Source organism: Amblyomma mixtum, chromosome 2 (assembly GCF_055824585.1).
Source record: "Amblyomma mixtum isolate Tamu chromosome 2, ASM5582458v1, whole genome shotgun sequence".
Lineage (NCBI taxonomy): Eukaryota > Metazoa > Arthropoda > Arachnida > Ixodida > Ixodidae > Amblyomma > Amblyomma mixtum.
The window spans coordinates 275,478,117-275,498,460 of NC_143013.1; the positions used below are offsets into that span (position 1 = coordinate 275,478,117).

General features: G+C 45.8%; 1 protein-coding gene across 5 annotated transcripts in view; it reads left to right on the plus strand.

Moving 5' to 3' along the window:
* Nucleotides 1-20,344, plus strand: part of Rrp6 (exosome component Rrp6) — a 105,580-nt gene that overhangs the window by 62,044 nt on the left and 23,192 nt on the right. For all 5 annotated transcript variants that reach the window (XM_089574079.1, XM_089574075.1, XM_089574076.1 and 2 more), the window contains exons 3-12: nt 329-440; nt 984-1,091; nt 4,945-5,126; nt 7,454-7,529; nt 7,791-7,904; nt 8,107-8,250; nt 9,253-9,443; nt 13,578-13,734; nt 15,725-15,873; nt 17,260-17,310. In XM_089574079.1, coding sequence (XP_089430205.1) covers nt 329-440; nt 984-1,091; nt 4,945-5,126; nt 7,454-7,529; nt 7,791-7,904; nt 8,107-8,250; nt 9,253-9,443; nt 13,578-13,734; nt 15,725-15,873; nt 17,260-17,310 — 1,284 coding nt within the window. The remainder of the gene's footprint in view (nt 1-328; nt 441-983; nt 1,092-4,944; nt 5,127-7,453; nt 7,530-7,790; nt 7,905-8,106; nt 8,251-9,252; nt 9,444-13,577; nt 13,735-15,724; nt 15,874-17,259; nt 17,311-20,344) is intronic.

The following is a 20,344-nucleotide window of genomic DNA, read 5'->3' on the forward strand; positions in this document are numbered from 1 at the left end:
AGTCGTGTGCAGCCAGGATTGATGGCACACTAGGGAGACTATTAAGCAGGCTCCGAGCACAAAAACTCGTGTTTATGATGAGCAACTTGCCAAAACTTAGCAGTCTTCTTGTAGGCACCTGCCAGGACTTTGAGGGGTGATAGATGATCAGCATTTTGGCTGAGAGAAAGGTTTTTATTATTTTTTTAGGATTGCTTAATTCTTTAATGCCTGCACTTTAAACATGTTAAGATGAGGTCATTGGTTTACTAAATTGCCTGTTTTTGTTTTGTGCTTGGTCTTGAAAAGTGCTTGCAGTAATTTTTGTACTGTGTAAACTTCCTTGCAGGATGTCCTCACTCGCCAGTCACCAAGTTGGTAAAGGGAAGTTTGAGGGCCTGGATTTGGAAGAAAAGTTTGACCTTCTGGCAGATATTAATGACACCATTCTAGAACGAGTGGTATGATCCCAGTTTGACATGAAATACTTTTGAAAGTATTGCTGCTTACTCCACATTTGGTTTGGGACGAAGCTGGGGTTGTCACCCCTTTTGATGTTTTCCTCTGCAACCTCTCTTCCTTTTACGCATGTGCCTCTCAGGGCCTACCAAGCTCTGATATCAAGCAACTCACTCTGTTTATTCTCTTTGATATTAAGGGTTAATTAGCTCTAATTTATAAAGCGATACATAATTGGGATTTTACTTTTGCTTAACAGCTTTCTTCGGCTCATGCTTTTCTCATATCTGTGTTTGTTATAAAATCGTCTTCAAAATTAGTGCAGTAAAAATGACTGATTATTTCTGACAATTACAAACTGCCAAAAGTTAGTCAGGTGCTGTGTTCATTAGCTCTTAGGTCATCCACTGTGTGTGAACACCATTTCAAGCACCCATTTTCTACCAGTTTCAACAACCGTAATCGCTCCAGCCGGTTTGAAGTTTCCTGGTTGCTCCTCATTTTCTTGTTTCTGCATTGATAAAAGTAGCACACTGAAATTTCAGGGCAACAGTCTTGATGAAGCAGATGGTGTCAAGAAGAAACAAGATGACATTGTCCTCATGACTGTGAGCACTGCCAACAGACCTATCCACACCAGCTGGAACTTGAAGGTGAGCTTTAGATTCTGGCTGTGTTGTGTTCTGGCATTCTAGGAAAAATTCTGCAGATCCTCTAAGAGGTGTTCTTGCTTAGCGCTTGGTGTGAGGTACTTCTGCCAAGGTAATCCTAATAAGCAGTTAAATTTTATGCTGAAAAATCATATTGGGGTCAATTTAAGGAAATTTTTTGGTAGTTAGAGGAGGAGAAAAAAATCTGTGTTTAGCAACCTGCTCATTGGTTTTCTCAGTAGATCTCCTCCAAGAATTCAGCCAATGCACAAGTTGGCACAAGTGTGTCACCTGGTTGACATCATTGCTGTTTCCAACTTGGGCTTGTCGTGCGTTTAATTATGCTGACATATAAGAGAGTTTTAGTATAGCGTACGTAGACATACGCAAAGGCATAGCGTACGCTATAAAATAGCGTCAGTCGTACTGCGCATGCGCCAAACGCTATTTCAAACCGATGTCTTACGTACGTTCGCGTTACGTACGCTATATTTCGAATTTAGCGTGCGTGCTCTTGCGTACGCCAGGAAAAATAGCGTTGTCAACATGGCGGCGCCCAAGTCCCCGCTTCGGAGAGAAAATGTTATGTTATTGGGGTTTTAGGCATATTCACTGCCCTTAAATAGAGCGTATGATATTCGCTTTGCCTCCTCTCGCTGACAGCAGAACGATTGAGAGGTAAACTTGCCCTATTTTGGATTCTGTGTAACGATTCTGCCGTTCCTAACCCTAACAAAACACCGCCGACTGTGGATTGGCTTGATTTGGATTTTTATGCCAGGGTAGCCATAGCCTCGCCAAAAGTAGCCGTTTCGGCTGTAGGGTAGTAGGGGTCCGAAAGAATGCTAGTACGTACCATGACGTTCTTAAAAAACCTTGCTCGGTCGGTTACCTAAAAAAAAAAATTAAAAAAAGCTAGGCCCTGCGCCGACTGCGCAGTGCGCGACTCATCGGGGACGCCATGCAACCGGCTATCTACGTGATACGACTTGGATCAGCTTGGCCGATGCCTTGGCTAAGCGAGAAAAACACGACACAAAATGTTTTTACATTTTAACACCAGATGGCGCCACCGCAACCTTAGCTATCGTTGCGTTCGGGCGGTTGTACGGTAACCTAAAAGTGCTTTTGCGACTTCCACAGTAACCTCCCGCTAAATGCTTGCGTATAGCGTACGTAAGCGCTCATACGCTATACTAAAACTCTCTATAAATCCACATGTAGTAGTATTTCTGATTGGGTTCGAGCATGACAAGCGCACATGACTGCGAGAAGCCTTTGTCAATAAAAATAAACTCTTAGGTGATTCTTTGAGGATCGTTTGAGTGTGTTAGAATATTCTGTTGCTGCTGATTCTGTTCAAGCTCCGCCCTAAGGGTATGACACGAGAACAATAATGGGTTAATGCCCATATAGGCAAGATAGTTCATTCTCGAATTTACATTCATAGATCTCTGGTAGTTCTCATACCAGTCCTGGTGCCACAATTAAGTGCCACTGCCCTAGCTGATGGCTATTTCAAAAGGGCTCGTGAGACCCAGGTTGCTCGAGCAACCTGTGTTAGCCAATCATTAATTTAACTGCCGCCTGCCACGGTGGGAAGTTCGCTAACAATCCAGTGGGCAGGTTGTAATGACATCACCAGGTTCGCATTGCATTGTACGTCATGCATGATGGCAGTCGCCATTTCTGCCCTTACATACATTTCTAATGCTTACACAGTTAATATGCAGCCTGTGGGGCTTGCTTATGAGTCATCTAGTGCTGCTTAGCAACCCTGGAAGCCATAAGCTGGGTGACATAAAGACATCCTCTCACTTTGAAACACTGTCAATGCAAAAGAATGAACACTAGATGCCCCAGAAGAAAGCCTGGTGGGCTGCATATTTTCCACAATGGCTGTAAGTCGGTAGGTAAATGAATGTGCTGCTGTCAAGCATGCGGGCTTAGTATATGGATTCTGTAGTTGATTCTCTCATGAGTTAGCTGTTAGCTCTTTTATTCATCTTTGTAAGCCATTGGATTGACACTCATGGAAAACAGGACCATAATATAAAAACTTTCGAACTGATGGCCTGTAGCTATTATCATTCTCTCAGCCATCTCAAGATAATGCGCTGTGACGGAAGGTTAGATGGATGTTGGACACTTTCCTAATAGGTGACAGTAGTAATTCCTCTTTTAGAGCGCAGCTCTTAGGCGCCCGTTTCTGCTTGTCGTTTCGCGGCGTCGCCGGTCACTGTCCTGGGTCCCTGTCCTGGGTCCCTGTCCTGGGTCCCTGTCCTGGGTCCCTGTCCTGGGTCCCTGTCCTAGGTCCCTGTCCCTGTTGCCCGTTGCAACCAGCAGTGGACACCCTTTAAGCTGAGAAAGCAATGGAGCTTGGAAAGGAGAAAGTAAAAGTGCAACCTCCTACCTCCTCCCCTGCCAGTGGGAGGGTTGGGGGCCCAGCTGTGCATAGCAACCGTGACATCACACAGCTTCTTTGCCAGATGTCACGTTGTCTTGTTGGAGCATGGCTCTGAAGCAGCCCAGTGATTCCGGGGAAGCGGCAGTGGGTTGACCACAAGGCTTTCGCCAAGCACACTTTAGAATTTCCAAAGTGTCTTTGGTATTTTTTGAAGAAAGGAAATGCATCTCTGCTGTGAAACCAATAGAGTGGGGGCTTGGAAAGCAGAGGGTAAAATTTGTAAATTGGTTTTTGAGGAAAGGAAATGCACAGTATCTGTCTCACAAATCTTGGTGGACACCTGAATCAGTGGACACCTGAATGAGAGGCATGGCTGCCCTCTTGGAACAGTGGACGCCTCAATCATGCTTTAAACTACTTTAAGCTACATGGCCCTGGTGGTAGTGACAGATGTGCCCTGCATTCTTTGGCATTGACAATGTTGTGCCAGAAACATTGTGCCAGAAAAGCTGCCACCTGCCAGGGTGGCAAGGTGGGTGGGGACTTTAATGTAGATATAAAGACAAGTGCTGTGACAACCTCGCGAAATACTTGTGCAGACCTTGTCTTTGAGAACTAGGCATTGGTGCAATAAGTCGAGCATATATTAATCTATTTCTCCGTCCACAAAGCTTCCTTCATGACACTCAAGAACTGTTAGTGGAGTGTTTCTTGAAGAAGGAATATGTGTGAAAAATAACAAGTTGTTTGTAACTGTACATACATGTCTTGCTCGAATTCTTTGCCTCAATCTATCGAAAAGCTGAAACAGCTGATGAGCTGCACTCAAATTTCGCATTAGGAAGTAACGTAATCGTCGGCAGTTTTTTAGAAGTGTTTTTGTGCTTATATTTAGATGTTTTATTTGGCCGTGTTCTGATGTGCCAGCTAGCCATTACAGGGGGAAAATTCAGATGCAGTTTTTCTTAGAAAAAATGGATGTTATGTTTTATGAAAATGGCCACGCTGACTGCTGCATTGAAAGTTACTTTTCTGTGCATTCTTTGTATAAAATAAGCTACAACAGCTCTGAGGATGACAGCTGTGCTGCAGAGTCTCCATAAATCAACCTTTAGCATGCAACACAGCCACTATATAAAAATATAGCATCCATAAAATTCATGAGTATTGCTTTCAGAGCGAAAATACCTTTTGCCACTTTCTTTCAACAGTTTCTTTTGTAGATGTCTACTGTTGGAGCAAAGCTATTTGTTGAGTACCTGCATGCATCCCAGGCACAAAATTAAATCAGCACGAAAGGCCCAGCATTACTCGAAAAAAAAAAAAAAAAATCAGTACTCAGTTGGTTAGGCTTTGTTAGCTTTGCTGGAATCATTTTGATTGCTTTCTAGTCTTTCATCTTTGGTCTGCAATGTCTAGCCTGCCCAACTTTTGGCCCTTGTCTTTCAGGACCCTGGCCAGGCAGCCAAGGTCCACCTGTTGGCGGCCAAGAATGTGGTGCGGCCTCAGATCAATTTTCGGGACAAGGTGGATAACAGCAACACGGCCTTTGTGCCCATCATCCGGGACAAGCCGCATTCACTGAAGCCCCTTGCCCTGCTGCCTGAGCGCACGGCTGACGGACACGAAAGGTGCACTGCCTACCTGGTTTTGCTGTTTGTGGTGGGGAAGAAAAGGGCATTTGGAGTGGCGTGCATTACCATTTTCCCAAACGTGTAAAGGAAATGATAGTACAGAGAGGAATACAAATATAGGTCAAGTACCATCTGTCCTGACAGTTCCCGAGGCAAGGCACTCGTTACCATAGTGAGCACATGGCTGTGCAGCAATGCGATGAACATTGCCACCAGCTAGTTTTTCTGCTGAAGATAATGACAAGGTAGTGTTGTTTATAAATTTGCGCGAGCAAATAAACAGAGCCTTTTCCTAGACTTTGGGGTTCGACTTCTATCCCTTCGCTGCCACCACTTGTTGCTATTTGGGTTCTATTTCACCGCTGGTACCAGTTGTTGTTAGCCGACTTCTTTCTCAATGGTGCCATCCAGTTGTTGTGAGCCGCCTTCTATCCCACCCGGGCCATCAGTTGTGGCTCAGGTCCATGGTGGTGTCCCTGTAGAAGTACGGATGAGGAGACAGAAAGACTCAGGAAAAACAAGCCAAATATATTCACATTATTTACATTATTTGCATCATGAAGCAGTGTAATAGATGAAATAGGGTAAAAGATGACGAGCAGGGGAATACGACAGATAAAGCAGTTGGGTGCTCTTAAATAGTATTTTCGCCTCCTGTTCCTGCCATTTTCCGTTAATGAGTAGTCGTGCTGGAAATTATCCCAAGGCTGTTGCTGGACTTCCTTTTTCCCTTGTCCTTCGCGAACATCTGGCGTGAATCAGACGCGGACGCAGTGGTTCTTGGGTCCGTCTCGAGCATCCAGGAACAACAGCAGCACAGAGGTTATCGAAGCAAGGTTCGATGAAACCACACGGCAGGAAGGTCAAGTGACAGCAGGTTTCTGAAGAGGGGGATGGTAACATGTCTCCCCAAGCTGAACAGCCATTGTGCGTCGCGGCTGGGCTGCTTATAGACTCGCCTTGTCTGGGAAGGCACTTTCTTGTTTTCTTGTTGAACTCCGCTTCTGGGCACTGGTGACGGGTTTCGTCAGTTCCCTGTGTCTTGCCAGATGTATGCTAATTGTAATGTAGGCTAAGATGTAGGCTAAGGGGAATGAAATGAACTGTTGTCTTTTTAAAAGCAAGATATATGCATCAAAATATGAAGCTAAAGCACTGTAATACGGATGAAACAGTTTGAAGAACAAAGGAATCATATAGAAATTTACACAATACTGATGCTGTGCTGAAGGGCATCCCATGTGAGAAAGACTTTGAGGGCATAAATGTTCCTGATCTGAAGAAGTTTGGGTAGGGATTGCTGAGATAGTGATATGGCTGGGCTGTCACCCGGGCGCTTTCGACATTGATAGAAACGACTGAAATCAAACTCAGTTCAGATCCGGTGTTGCTACACAACCATTTCAATCACAGTCGAGGGCTGCTGCCCCTGTGCTTAGGAAATACTCAAATGCAAAGTACAAATGAAGCATTAAAAAATGTATTCTATAAAAGTGATAATATTTTAAAGTAGCTTTTTATTTTATTCAATGCGGCTAGATTTCCAAAATGTTTACACTGTTAATGCTGCCGTCATGGTTTTTGCAATAGCATGCACGTCATGGGCTAGTGGCATGGTATTTGGTGTGTGTGTGATGGAACCTCCTGTAGCTGCATCAGAGCTGCAGGTTTTTTTTATGGGAAGTATTTTTGTTTACTTTTCCTTCTTACAAACCCATTTTGTGGGCATGCAGTGCCACCTCTCATTCAGCAGGCCAACTCACTATCTGGATAAAATGGAAACACATAGCATCCTTGCATGTGGAAGGCTTTCAGAACTTCAATTGGAACATGAACATTTCGGCAGAAATTTGCTCGCTCAGGAGGCGGGTTAGAGAGGAAAGACTGTGACACTTCACACCAAAGGCTCATGAGAGAACTGACGTTAAATGTCAGATAATTTCTCACCGGATAAGTTGAAGAGCTGGGCTAGCTGCTTATACATAACCAGTGCGTTTCTCCTTGCTTGTATCTACGTTAAGCTTCTTGTGACAGCTTTAAAGGGCTTTGTGACAGCAGTTTAATTGGATCGAAGTAGGCCTGTATAGTGGCTGCATTGTTTTTAACAGCACAGATTTATAGGGTAGTGCAGTGTCCAGGTATTTAGTGGGGTTTAGCGCATCCTTATTATTATATTAAGTTCAAAGAGATCTGCATGTGGTATGATCGGAATGCATATGTTAGTGAAATGTTTCAGAACTGAAAGCAGCTGGTTTGTTGATTGAGGCAAGAACGTGACATGTTTTGTGCAGCATGTTGAGGATCTCTGCTTTGACTCATTTCAGCTATGGCCACCCTTACGAATGGGAAATTGATTGCTTCGAGCCTTCGGAGGAGCATCTGAAACCGCCTGCGGAAAAGGCAAGCAACTACAACATGATTATTTTCTGCTGTGGATTCTATGGGTAGCCAGCTGTGCACCTTGTTAGAAGCAGCTTGTGTGGAAGCATTATCCTTAAATGCTCCTTTTGTTCTGAAATACTAAATACAATTTCGGTTGTACTGGGGTGGTGTTAAGCGTCGGCCACATAGCAGCCCAAGTGCTTGTAACAGTGTCTTGCATGAGTGGTAGCCCTTGGACGTGGGTGAGCTGGAGTAGAAATGTTTTTCTGATTTTCGCAGAAATTGCCACCGCCACTGGAGAAGACTCCATACACCCTTGTGGAGACACCTCAGGAGCTGCAGGACATGTGCGCTGCGCTTTCGAAGGAAACCGAGATCGCTGTTGACTTGGAGGTAGACGCAGCCATTCTCCCTCTTGCTCTGTTTTTTATTTATTTTTTGTGTTCCACAGGTTACTGCATGTTGTACTAAAAGAGAGGGAGTTAAGTGTAAATTTGGAAGGAAGCTGTCATACTAATCTGGCTTTAATGTGGCGAGATGAAGGTCACCATCGTGCTTACAATTTGCCGCTTCTTTTCCTTTTTGTCTTCCACAGCACCATTCATACCGAACCTTCCAAGGGATCACATGCCTGATGCAAATCTCGACTCGCGGTCACGACTATGTCGTTGACACGCTGAAACTACGCCATGAACTTCAAGTGCTCAACGAAGTCTTTGCCAACCCCAAGATTATCAAGGTCACCATTGCTTGTCTAATTCAGTATGTGTTCCTCTGGCCAGTGCCAGAAATGGTGTTGCTGACGTCTGTGTTTGCAGCATCCTCTGCTGGTACCTTATTTTTACTGTTAATTTGGGTTCCTTGCTTGCTGGAATTCTTTGTAAGTATAACAAGATTTGGGGGTTAGATCCTGTTGTTCATTAGTAAGGAAAGGAAGGCAACAAGTTAGCAAACTTTCATTGAATTGTGTTCAAGATTTTTAAATTGTTGCTACCACTTCTCTATAATTGAGCTAACAGTTTTCTGTAACTGCAAATGGACAGTGTCCCCAGAATTTTCAGAATTCTTGTATTTATTTTTCTCTTTCTTTCAACGCACTGTAAACTAGTGTCTGGGGGTGCTTTGGAGTAGTGAAGGTAGAACAATCCTGTTACTTGCTTGTGTCACTTGCTGCTATGGGCATCCTTTTCTGGATGTTTCCGTATTGATCAATAGGGCTAGCGCATGGAACTGTAAAGCGCGTATTTGCAGCCATTGCCCACATTGTATCACTGACCAAGCTGAATTCTTCAGTGCACATCATCAGAGTTCGGCAAATGATGGAAACTGTATGATGGAAAGCTGCAGTCATAGCTGCAGGGAGAATGTGGAACTTCGGATGGTGAACTCATCTGCTGCAGTCTTAGGCAGAGATGTGCTGAAGGAACATGCTATTAAAGAAAATGCGTTGCATATGCTGGCAGCTGATGTGCTTTCTTGGTGGAGTGGTCAAATCTCGTAAGTGAGGCATTCTTGGCTTGACATACCCTCTTGTTGCGTTGTTATAACATCTGATCTGTATGCTGGGCGTGCTGCAGCAGTAAATTTGCTCTCTGAAAAGGGTAGTAACACTTGCTCTGGGAATGCTTGGAATATTCATTTGAAGCTGAACATCAGTTAATATAGCAAGCAGTGGCAAAAGTTGCCAGTATTGCAGCCTCAAGTACCAGCTCAGGCTAAAGCAGTATGTGTGTGCCCCCAGGTCCTTCATGGTGCCGACATGGATGTGCTGTGGCTGCAGCGTGACTTTGGCCTCTACCTGGTGGGCCTGTTTGACACGGGCCAAGCAGCCAGGGTGCTCGGCCTGGCCCATTTCTCACTGGCATTCCTGCTGAGGCACTACTGCCGCGTAGAGGCCGACAAGCAGTTCCAGCTTGCCGACTGGCGCATACGGTAACTGATAGAGCAGCTCGTGGACATCTCTCCTTGATGATTTTAATGGGAAACAGGTCGCAGCAGTAGTTGGCAGGAGATTTGGATCAACATAGAAATATTCAGAGAGGAGTGCTAAGTAATGGGTTTTGTGCATAACAGATGCAGTTGCATAATAAATGCGTCCCCTGCATTAGTTTAGTTATCGAAGGTTTAATTGTTTTACTATGCATAGAAACGCATCTCTTAAATTAGAGACTTTTAGTATAGCGCATGAGTGCTTACGTACGTTATACGCAAGCATTTAGTGGCAGGTTACTGTGGAAGTTGCAAGAGCACTTTTAGTTTACCGTACCACAACCTGAACGCAACGATAGCCAAGGCCGCAGTGGCACCATCCGGTGTTGTGCAATATTTTTCGCACTTAGCCAAACATTGGCCAAGCTTATGCGAGTCGTATCACGTAGATAGCTGGTTGCATGGCGTCCCTAAATGAGTCGTGCTACGAGCATTGCAACTATGTCAGCACCTACACAGGCCAGCCACGACCATTCGTGGGCCAGCTGACCACCGAAATGGCTACTTTTGGCAAGGCTATGACTACCTTGGCGAAAAATCCAAATCAAGCCAATCCACAGTCGGCGCTGTTTTGTTAGTGTTAGGAACGGCGGAATCGTTACACAGAATCTAATATAGGGGCAAGTTTATCACTAATTCGTTCTGCTGTCAGCGAAAGAAGACAAAGCAAATATCACATGTTCAATTTAAGGGCAATGAATATGCTTAAAAACCCAATAACATTGACAATTTCTCTCCAAAGCGGGCGACGTGGGCTCCACCATGTTGACTACGCTATTTTTCCTGGCGTACGCAAGAGCATGCACGCTAAATTAAAAAAATTAGTGTACGTAACGCGAACGTACGGAAAACCTCGATTTAAAATAACGTTTCACGCATTCGCAGTACGAATGACGCTATTTTATAGCATTCGCTATGCCTTTGCGTATGTCTATGTACGCTATACTAAATCTTTCTATTAGCAGCAGTTTTTGTTGTTGACGAAAACGTGTTATGTGCACAGTGCCTGTGTGTTTTTAACTTAAAAAAAAATGCACCATTTGCACGCTTTTGTGTGCCAGAAAATTTGTTCCCCTGTTCTATATGCACTGACGTCAGAGTACGGAATCATGGGACATGTATGCGCCATGTTTATGAACCGCCAGCTCCCACAGTTTGCATGCCGCATCATTCAGTATGGCTGTGTGCACACCACATTTGATAGTTCCAAGCGCAGTGATAGCTGTGGAACAAAACTTCCAATGAACACAAGCTTCTTTCTGCATGAAAGATCGTAGAGGACTGCAGTGTAAATGAACGAATCTGCACTGAACATGAAGCGGCGGAGCTTATATGTGGAGCATTGAATGGACCCACTTCGACCGCGAGAACCACAACCTTTGAGTCTAGCATAAATAACACGTTAATCCACATTTTTTTATATCGGGACAACTGGTAATGACGAAACAAGGAAAGCTTTGACATGTAACCTGATTGCGTTCAAATGGTGACCACTCAAGTACCTCGAGGAGACAAATGCCCACTATGACCCATTGATTCCCAATGAGTGCAGCACCAAGCATCACGATTCCGGATGCTGTCAGCGCACATTTAAAAATGACAAAGCAAAGAGACATGAGCTGAGGTGGGGACAGCGTTATAGCCAAGTGCCACTCTTCTCCACAGCTGACGTAAAAATCACTGCTTCCATGAACTATGTTAAAACTAAAAAGGAGCCAACACCAGTGTAGAGTACTACTGCATTGGTGCTTCGAGATAAGTACAGCCAGTTCAAAAAGCTTCAGTAAAGAAAAAGTTTGGCACTGACCCTTCCAAGTAGGAACACTTTGTCTTTTTTTGGGTTAAGCTGTTGAGAAGCTCTTCACCCATGCTCTAGTAACATAAATGTGCGGTTATATGACTTGCATGCTTTCATCTGAGAGTCACAAATTAGCTGACAGTGTTACTGTGCAATGTCCGGGAACAATGCACTGGCTTTCTTCTTTGTTCATGGCACATAGCTAGGGTAGATGTTCTTAAACTGCTGAACCATTTCCTCTCACTGAACACGCGCTGGGGTGATCATGTGCAATTTGTGGTACTCGTGAAAGGGCTGCGCTTTCCTCGTTAAAAGTGAAAGGAGCCGATTGCAGTATGGGGCATACCTGTTTATCCACGTCTCGAAGCACATACGGCAACCAAGCAGTTCATAAACATGGCCACCGCAGCAAGGAACCCGCTGACGTGACATCACACGCAAGTCATGTGCAAGTTCTGTAAAAGCAGCTTGGCCTCCCATTTAAATGAAATTGTCTCTATGTTTTGAAGGAACAAAACTCAATGTTTTGTTCCTTTGGCGTAGTTGTAGAGTCAGTCTTATTGCAGTTATTCTGGACTTTCTCATCCTGGAAAGCTGCTTCTTTAACCAAAAAGTCCACAGTTAGGAGAACCATTGTGTTTCTTACTTTAAGGGCTTGAAATTCTGATAATAAGCAGGATTCTTAATATGCCCCCAGGGCCAGAAACAGGAAGCAGGATTGCACGCAGTGGAGCTTAGCAAGTTGACGTGGTGATCAATATAATGGATCGCATTATTTGGTTCGAGTCAGGTTGTTTGATACAGGTTCAAGACAGGTTCAGGACAGGAGGTACACATACTTTTTAATAGAACTGTGTTCTTGTTTCGGGCCTTGCCTTACACATGACAATGCGTTCTTAGTCAGCAGGGCTGAATTACATTTCAGCATCGTGGGCCATATAAATAAAGTGAGGTGCTTCCTCGAGCTTGCACTTGATGAACGTTGTCAGGTTGCACCTTGGGGCTAGGAGTTGAAGGGAGGAGTCTGGCCTCCACCATTATGGAACGCTGAGTGGAACGCTAAGTAACTGCTGCCAAGGAGTGCTTGTGAATGCTCTGGCAGCGTCGTTGAGTTTTTTTTTTTATATTTTAGTGCTTTTAATATTTTGCTTTCTTTATATCAAACGTCAGTCTTCAAGTTGAGGGATACAGCACAACCCTTTTGTTACGTTCCCGGGTGCTGCATTTTTGTGAGCCAGTCCTGCCTTAGCTCCCATAGAAGCTCATGCAATACAGGTTCAGCTGTTAAGTCGCAAATGTGGCAGTGTTCCGCATGTTATGTCGTGTATGTCACTTCGCTACTGTGCTTTACCTGGTGCCAGCACTTTGGCCAGCCAACGTTTAGTACGCGCTTGGAACGACGACGGCAGACTTTCCAAAGCACTACTTTAGACTCTGTCAGCACTTGGCTGCCGTCGTGTTCACCGGCTTCTGGTGTGTTATGGCATCTATGCCAACACTGGGCGGCGTGAGTCTTGTTGCAGCTGTTGGTGCAGTTCCATCACCGTTGTGGTGCAAGTATGAGTGTGATCGACCGAAGGCGCGGAAGCGAAACTATGCGGAGGTGTATGCCATGCGGGCAGCGCTGTACGAGATACAGCTGCAGGGGTTGGCTTCAAGGCATGCTTCTGTTATCCACGTTTTCCTTATCATCATCATCATCATCCAATAGGTTTCAGTAGACGGGATTTAAGAAGTGCGCATGCATCCCCAAACTTCGCCTCCTCGATCTGCACGCCTTCCTCCTTCGTTGCTGCCTCCTTTCCACCAGCAGCTTCTTAGCTAGACGGAGAGCCATCCCAGAGTGTTTAGGACATCTCTGCGCATGCGAATGGTTGCGAAAGCCACAAGGCCTGCAAATTCTAGAGAAGCATGCTGCCCTTACTAGAAAAATGTGTATGTATACGGCAGACAACAGTGTACATTATTTTCATGCACGCTTACTGGTGAGCATGTTTTTTTTGCTGTCCCGTGAAAAATGTAACCACAGGGTTTAGCTTATTTTACTAAGCTGGTTCAGCTGTTGAACTATTAGCTCATCTCGAAATTATGATCTGATGTGCAGTAGAGAATATGGTTGGTCAACATATAAAGGCTTGACATTAGTGCTTGTACAGTGGAATCCCATCCACTGTATAGTATTACAGGCGCTTCATATTTCATGGAGTTTTATTTTGGTGTAGCCCACTTGAATGATATTGTTCCACAATCCATAACCGTGGGAATTACTTTTCACACAGGCCCCTGCCAGCCATAATGGTTCGCTACGCACGGTCGGACACTCACTACCTGCTGTACATAATGGACTGCCTGAAGAGTGATCTGGCCGATAAGAGCAACCAGAACGACAACCTGGTTCGATCGGTGTTTGACCGCAGCAAGCAGGTGGCACTTAAGGTGGGTGCTGCTTGCTCTTTGTGCACTTTGTTTTTAGTGTACTCTTGTTAATTCAAACCTGCTTAATTAGAACTGCCAGCTTGTTTGAACTGAAAACTTCGGTCCTTCAGCATCAGTACATGTCGAAAAGGCTCCTGTTGATTTGAATCCTGCCTGAGTCGAACAGATTTTTGACCTCCTTTGAGTTTAAATCACTAGTATCCTGCTGGCAAGGCGTTTGATATTTTCACAGTGAAGTCTTATCCTATTAATAGATGTTTTTGCATCAAGTGCGGACTGATCTGGAATTAAACGTGCTTGAAATCCAAAAAAGTGGTGTTGCCAGCTTACAGAAGCTAATATTTACGTTCCTCTGTGCACCATCATATGAATGCATGCTTTATTATAAATAACTGAGTTCAGCAAGCCACTGAAGCTTACACTGTGCTAAAGCCAGTGTGAACTTTTTGTGTGCCAGATTAAGTTCTTTTCACAGAGTTCAGTCAGCACTTGTGCCATACTTGAGAGACAATTTGAATTTTCGATTTGCTTATTGAAAATTTGGAGCCCTTGTTTTTCGGACATGCTTGGTTTTTTGTACTTTGTCATGGAAATTCTGCATGCTGCATAGAGCTAATGGTATAAGAGCGTCTGAAGGGCGGGACGCATCGCAGCTGATCGATTTTTCGGCCCTCATTCACACTTGCCTTAGTGCTGCTGCCAATAGGCAAACCGTCATATAATATGTATAGTGGAAATGCTGGGGGTCATATTCCCGTTGGCACATATTGCACGCCTGGTTGCAAGCTCATGCCATTTGCGGAACTCGTCTTTGCGGAGTCCTTTCATCTGGAATACCCAAAGAGACAGCGGCGAAGAACTTGAGATGGTTTGCGGTTGTTCTTTCTTAATTTTATTGTCATCTTTGCCTTTTCATTTCGTGTCCTCCATACAGCGGGTGCAGCACAGTTACTACAGCGGAAGGTTCCCTTTTGCGTCTGGACTTTGTCCTGTCCCATACGTTCATCCATGATGTGCCGACAGTAGCAGACATCACATGCCGCGATCATTAAAGCAGTTGCCACCCTTTGTTCGGGTTTATGGCGCATGGTGAGATTCAGAGCCATGTGAAGCTTCAGAATGTGCACAAAGTTAGTGACCCCTTAATCCACCATAATATTTGCAATTAGACGCTGAAGTAAAGTGATTTTTCTTTTTGGCGAAGTTTAATTTTTTGGATGTTTTTCACAGTCCCTAGAGAGCCCAAAAAAATCGATTGGCAACTGCGCAGCAAATTTCGGCAGTTACTCTGTTTACATGTATAGTCATGGACAGAAGTTTGCAGGGCGCGGATTTGCTAAATCCGCAAAAAATATTTCTTTGTTGCTTCTCTAGCCAGTCAGCTGCTGTTTGACGTAGCAGATGGAGCACACATTTGTCCTTAAACATTGTGCTTTGCCCAACCACGCAGAAATAAATTTTTTACCGCAAATCTCCATCCTGCAAATTTTTGTTCATGACTGTACGTGCATTGGTTTGTGACTTCTGAAACAATGCCTTTGAAATTAAAAAAAATTCAAAATCATGAGCAGCCAGGTTAATTTATATGCAGGCCAATGCACTTATTTGTCATAATTTTTTTTTTCCTTTCAGAGTCCTAAAGTGGGAATGTGGGCTTCAGGATAACTTATTCTTGTGGAAATGTACATATTTGTACATATACCTGCTGAGCTCCCAAGTTAATTAGTGCATACGGTGGTTGAGTTGTGCTAGGAATTCAAGGCCCATCTTTAAAAAGCAAGAGTTATTTTCTTTAGTTGATTTCAGTTGCGAAGTTTTTGGCACAGTTCTTCTGTAGCGTGATTTCGTTGATGATCCGGATGCTGTTGAATCTCTGTTATGGTCTTAGCGTGAGACCTCTTCGCAATCGAACAAACTCTGTGCATAGACTAGTGATCTTGCTTCAGTTGTGGTTGAAGCTTGCCTCCTGTTGCCTTCTGGCTACGTGCAGCGTTACGAGAAGCCCAGCTACAATGAGCAGAGCTACCTTGAGCTGTACCGCAAGAGCCGCAAGACATTCAACAGCCGGCAGCTGCACGCTCTGCGCCACCTGTATGCCTGGAGAGACCACATTGCTCGTGTGGAAGACGAGAGCACTGGGTTTGTCGGCACTCAGCATTCTCCTAATGCACCTTATGTGCCACAAGCAGAAAGTGGGGATTTCTGGCACAGCAGATATCTTGTGTAATGGTTTAAAGACTTCCTTGTCGAAATTGCAATTTTCCGATCTCGTGTGAAGATGTGCATTCATGACCTCAGTCAATACCTGATTTAACAGTATTGTTTGCCTTGCTCGTTCATAAAAGAAAATTGAGTACGATCCTGCGCTAATAGATGCAGGAGAGATGTGGCTGCTAGTCATTGTCTTATGCTTAGATGCGCACATAATTTTACCGCTTTACTGCTCTTGATTGTAACTGATACAGTCAAGCGCAGGTATATCGAACCTGGATACATCAAATTATTGCTAATATGAAAAGTCAAAATGTTTATTGAAAATCCCATTCAAAAGTTTAGCACAGTTGTGCACTGAGCAGAATATTCGACATATTATTTAACGGTGCGCCATAGCCCTGTAAGTGGCACTTTGCCTAGTAGCGCACTTTGGTCACTTTTCATGCCTGGAGGTAGGTCAACTGCACGATCTTGGGTGCCTGCTGGCAGTGCTAGCGATGTGAAATTGCATGGTGAGATGGACGTGTGGTGTGCTTGAGGGGGCCCTTCGGTCTCTTGCATTTGTTTTCCACGCTACATTTCTGTCGTGCGGTGAAACCAATCTGACTAGATCTTAGTGGCGACCCTCACCTGGTGTGCTTTGCTTGCATAGTTTCCTAAAGCGATGTGGAAACCAACTGTACCTTGATTTTAAAAAGATCATTCTGTTTATAGTGTACTGGTATAAGGATTAGACATCTTATTATAGACAATGGCTAGTTCTGAAGCACTATCTGCTGTGGCTTTGATGCGAAGCAGTTGAGGCCTAGCGAGCAGTGCATCACGGCAAGAAGCGCATCATTAACGGTGGTGCAGTGCATTCTTGCCTGTAAGTTACAGATAAGCCTTTCCAGTATTGGCATTATTTATGTATCAATTATCAGTGTATCAAAATATTTCATGATACCCTTCGGGTTCGATATACATATCCAGGTTTGACTGTATCTCACAATCATTTAATATTGCAGGCAAATCTACCTGGTCCCATTTACTGTCAAAGGCAGACTACTGATTATGAAAGCTGACAGTTTTTTTTTTGTGAGACAGTAGAGCCTGATTGTATTCATGGCTCGTGGCTGAGATAATCTCTACGGGGGGACTACAGCTTATGTGATGTCACAGTTTCAGGCGGCATTGTGGAGATTGTGTGATGTTTCGAGGTCATTCAAAAGCTGCTTCCAAATTTCAAGTGCAAGTTAACATACCTGTGGTGTGAAAATTTTTCATGTATCTTGGCATTTATATTTAATAGAGCTGTTTTTTTATGTGCAGATATGTGTTGCCCAAGCACATGATCCTGGAGATATCTGAAATCCTGCCAAGGTAATCCACTAAGTCTGGTTTGACTGTTTTGCCTTGTGGGGTTAAAACTGGGGAGATAAACACGTTCTCCCCGTTTAACCACGGCTGACACAGTTCAAAGCCGCGCGGACCCCACCCCGGCGGGCCTTGCTCTGCGGGAACAAAGGAACGACACACTGGCTGACACAAACAAGGCATTTATTGCTATAACAACAATAACGCCAGCTAGCAACAAAATACACTGAGGAATCGAGGATGTCCGACTCACCAGCACGGTTACGAGCGAACGTTTGCCCACGGTAGGGCAAAGGGAAGCTCCGAGGCCCGACGGGACGGGGTGGCGGGAGCCAGTTCCAACCACAAGACGCCTGCGGCGAAGAGCGGAGCGGCGCGCGGAAACGTCCGCTTGCGTTCCCAGTCCCAAGGGGAAGAGAGATAGCCTTCCCCGCGCACAAGCGGCAAAACACGCCATACGTGGCGCTGCTGTCGCTGCGACGCGAGCGCCCTCCCCTGTTAGTTAAAAGTAACCCCACTAAAGGGAGTGCGTTGCGGGGAAGCTAACCACAGGGAACTAGTGAGTTGAGGGAAAACGAACGCAGGGGACGAAGGCGTCCCCACATCCCCCAACCTTAAATAGACCCCCGCGCCTGAAAGTTACATGCTATGGAGGAGTCTCCTGGTCTTCATGCACTTGAGGCAGGTCTTGCAGCGGAGGTCACGCCGACAGCGTGCACGCAGTCTTCCGCGGTATTCTGAAGGCGGCGTGAAGGTCTCCGCTGGGACGGCTTGCGTGGCCCGCGGACTACGTGTCCGCAGGCCCACGAAGAGGAGGGCCGGTTGACCACTGCAGGCCAGGATTCTGCAGTAGTCGCCAGGGCAACAGCAGCCGGAGGTGGCTGCTGTCTGGTCTCACCACGGCTGCCCCGAATGGATGCGGCGAACAGGATACATACCGCTCCGTCGCAGCAGGCGGCAGCGAGACGATGTGCACAAGACAGCAAGCTGGAGTGGCTCCACTGGATCTGAAAGATTGCCAAAACACACTCCGCATGCCTTTAACATAGGTCATGGGAGGGGAAACGGCGTACACAAGGGCCTCGTGGCTCAATGCTCAACTCGCTAGCAAAACGTGTCGGGCGGCAGTGCAACGCAAAGTTCGAGTGAACAAAGCCCTTTCTTGAGTTGAACGAGAATGCTCAGTTCATGTGAGGTTAAAAAAACGGGTGGGGCAGCAAAGTGCGCCCCCTCTCAACACCACGGTCCGGTGGTCGTGTCACTTTTGACAAGGTGCAGGCAGCTATGAATAGCTTTAGGCCTCACTACCATAGTGACGGTTGACGACCCCAACAAAAGAATGACCCAAAACGGGTTTCGTGCGCGCAGCCGCGAGGAGACATCAGCGTTGTGGGATGGTCCTACCCCACTCACTGCACGAAGCAGCTTCTGAGTGATCGGTGCCCACCGTAACGGACGGTGTCGGAATGCCCGGTGCCGAGCTGCAATACCAGCGAGCTCGTAGCGGCACCCGTGGCCCCAGGCCACCCGGCTCCCGGAGCCGCGACTCCCAGAGTCGATAAAGAGACAGCAAGAAAATACATACAGAAAACTCGGACCACCCACGCGGCTTCCGTACTCACTCGCTTCGGGCTCGGCAACTCCGCGGGCGCTAGGCCTCGCGCTCCCTCGATGCGGACCAAGTGGTTCTTGAAGAAACTCCAGGAAGAAAAACTTGACAAAAAAAAACATGCTCAGCATGTCGAAAAGTTCAAACATGCTGCAGCGCAATAGACCTCGCACTCAAGAAAGCATGCCGCAGGTCCTAGCGATCAAAATTCACACTAGGCCTACCACTTGTCAAATCCGGACAAAGGGCGTTCCGCGAACCGAACCGACAGTCGTCCAATGTTCCAAGAGCAGGCCCCACGTTGGGCTGCCAGATGTGGGGTTAAAACTGGGGAGATAAACACGTTCTCCCCGTTTAACCGCGGCTGACACAGTTCAAAGCCGCACGGACCCCGCCCTGGCGGGCCTTGCTCTGCGGGAACAAAGGAACGACACACTGGCTGACACAAACAAGGCATTTATTGCTATAACAACAATAACGCCAGCTAGCAACAAAATACACTGAGGAATCGAGGATGTCCGACTCACCAGCACGGTTACGAGCGAACGTTCGCCCACGGTAGGGCAAAGGGAAGCTCCGAGGCCCGACGGGACGGGGTGGCGGGAGCCAGTTCCAACCACAAGACGCCTGCGGCGAAGAGCGGAGCGGCACGCGGAAACGTCCGCTTGCGTTCCCGGTCCCAAGGAGAAGAGAGATAGCCTTCCCCCGCGCGCGAGCGGCAAAACACGCCATCCGTGGCACTGCTGTTGCTGCGACGCGAGCGCCCTCCCCTGTTAGTTAAAAGTAACCCCACTAAAGGGAGTGCGTTGCGGGGAAGCTAACCACAGGGAACTAGTGAGTTGAGGGAAAACGAACGCAGGGGACGAAGGCGTCCCCACAGCATTCAGCAGTAATGCAATGTCCATTTAGAGCAACCTCTCCGGATGTTGTTGCACAATCTAGTTAGCCCCCCCCCCCCCCCCCCCCCCTGCCAATCATTAATTGTGAATACTGTTAATAACCGAGTCCATTAGCTACTCATTTTGTAATGCCGAGTGGCATGAATTGCCATAAAGGGCACACCTAAGCAATTTTTGAATACGGAAAAAGATTGAGTGCAGATTTAAGGGGGGACAAGGGTCTTATAACTGACCTTTTTGTTTATGGCTAGAATCTCATGAAATTTTGCAGACAGATGCATTTTTCTCTTCTGATTCTAAAAATGTAGTCGTAATTGATCTGGTGGTCTTAGATCAAAAGTTATCTTAAATTCTAGGGTGTAATTAGGTAATTTCTTACACGACTTTATTGAACTTTCTCATTGCATTTTGTTGCTTTTAATTACATGAATTGATAGCCAGCTAATTCCCATACCTGATGACATTCTTACTTTTTTTTGTTTAGGCCACGTATAAATAGCAATTTACAATTTACAATTAGATTAACGAGTTG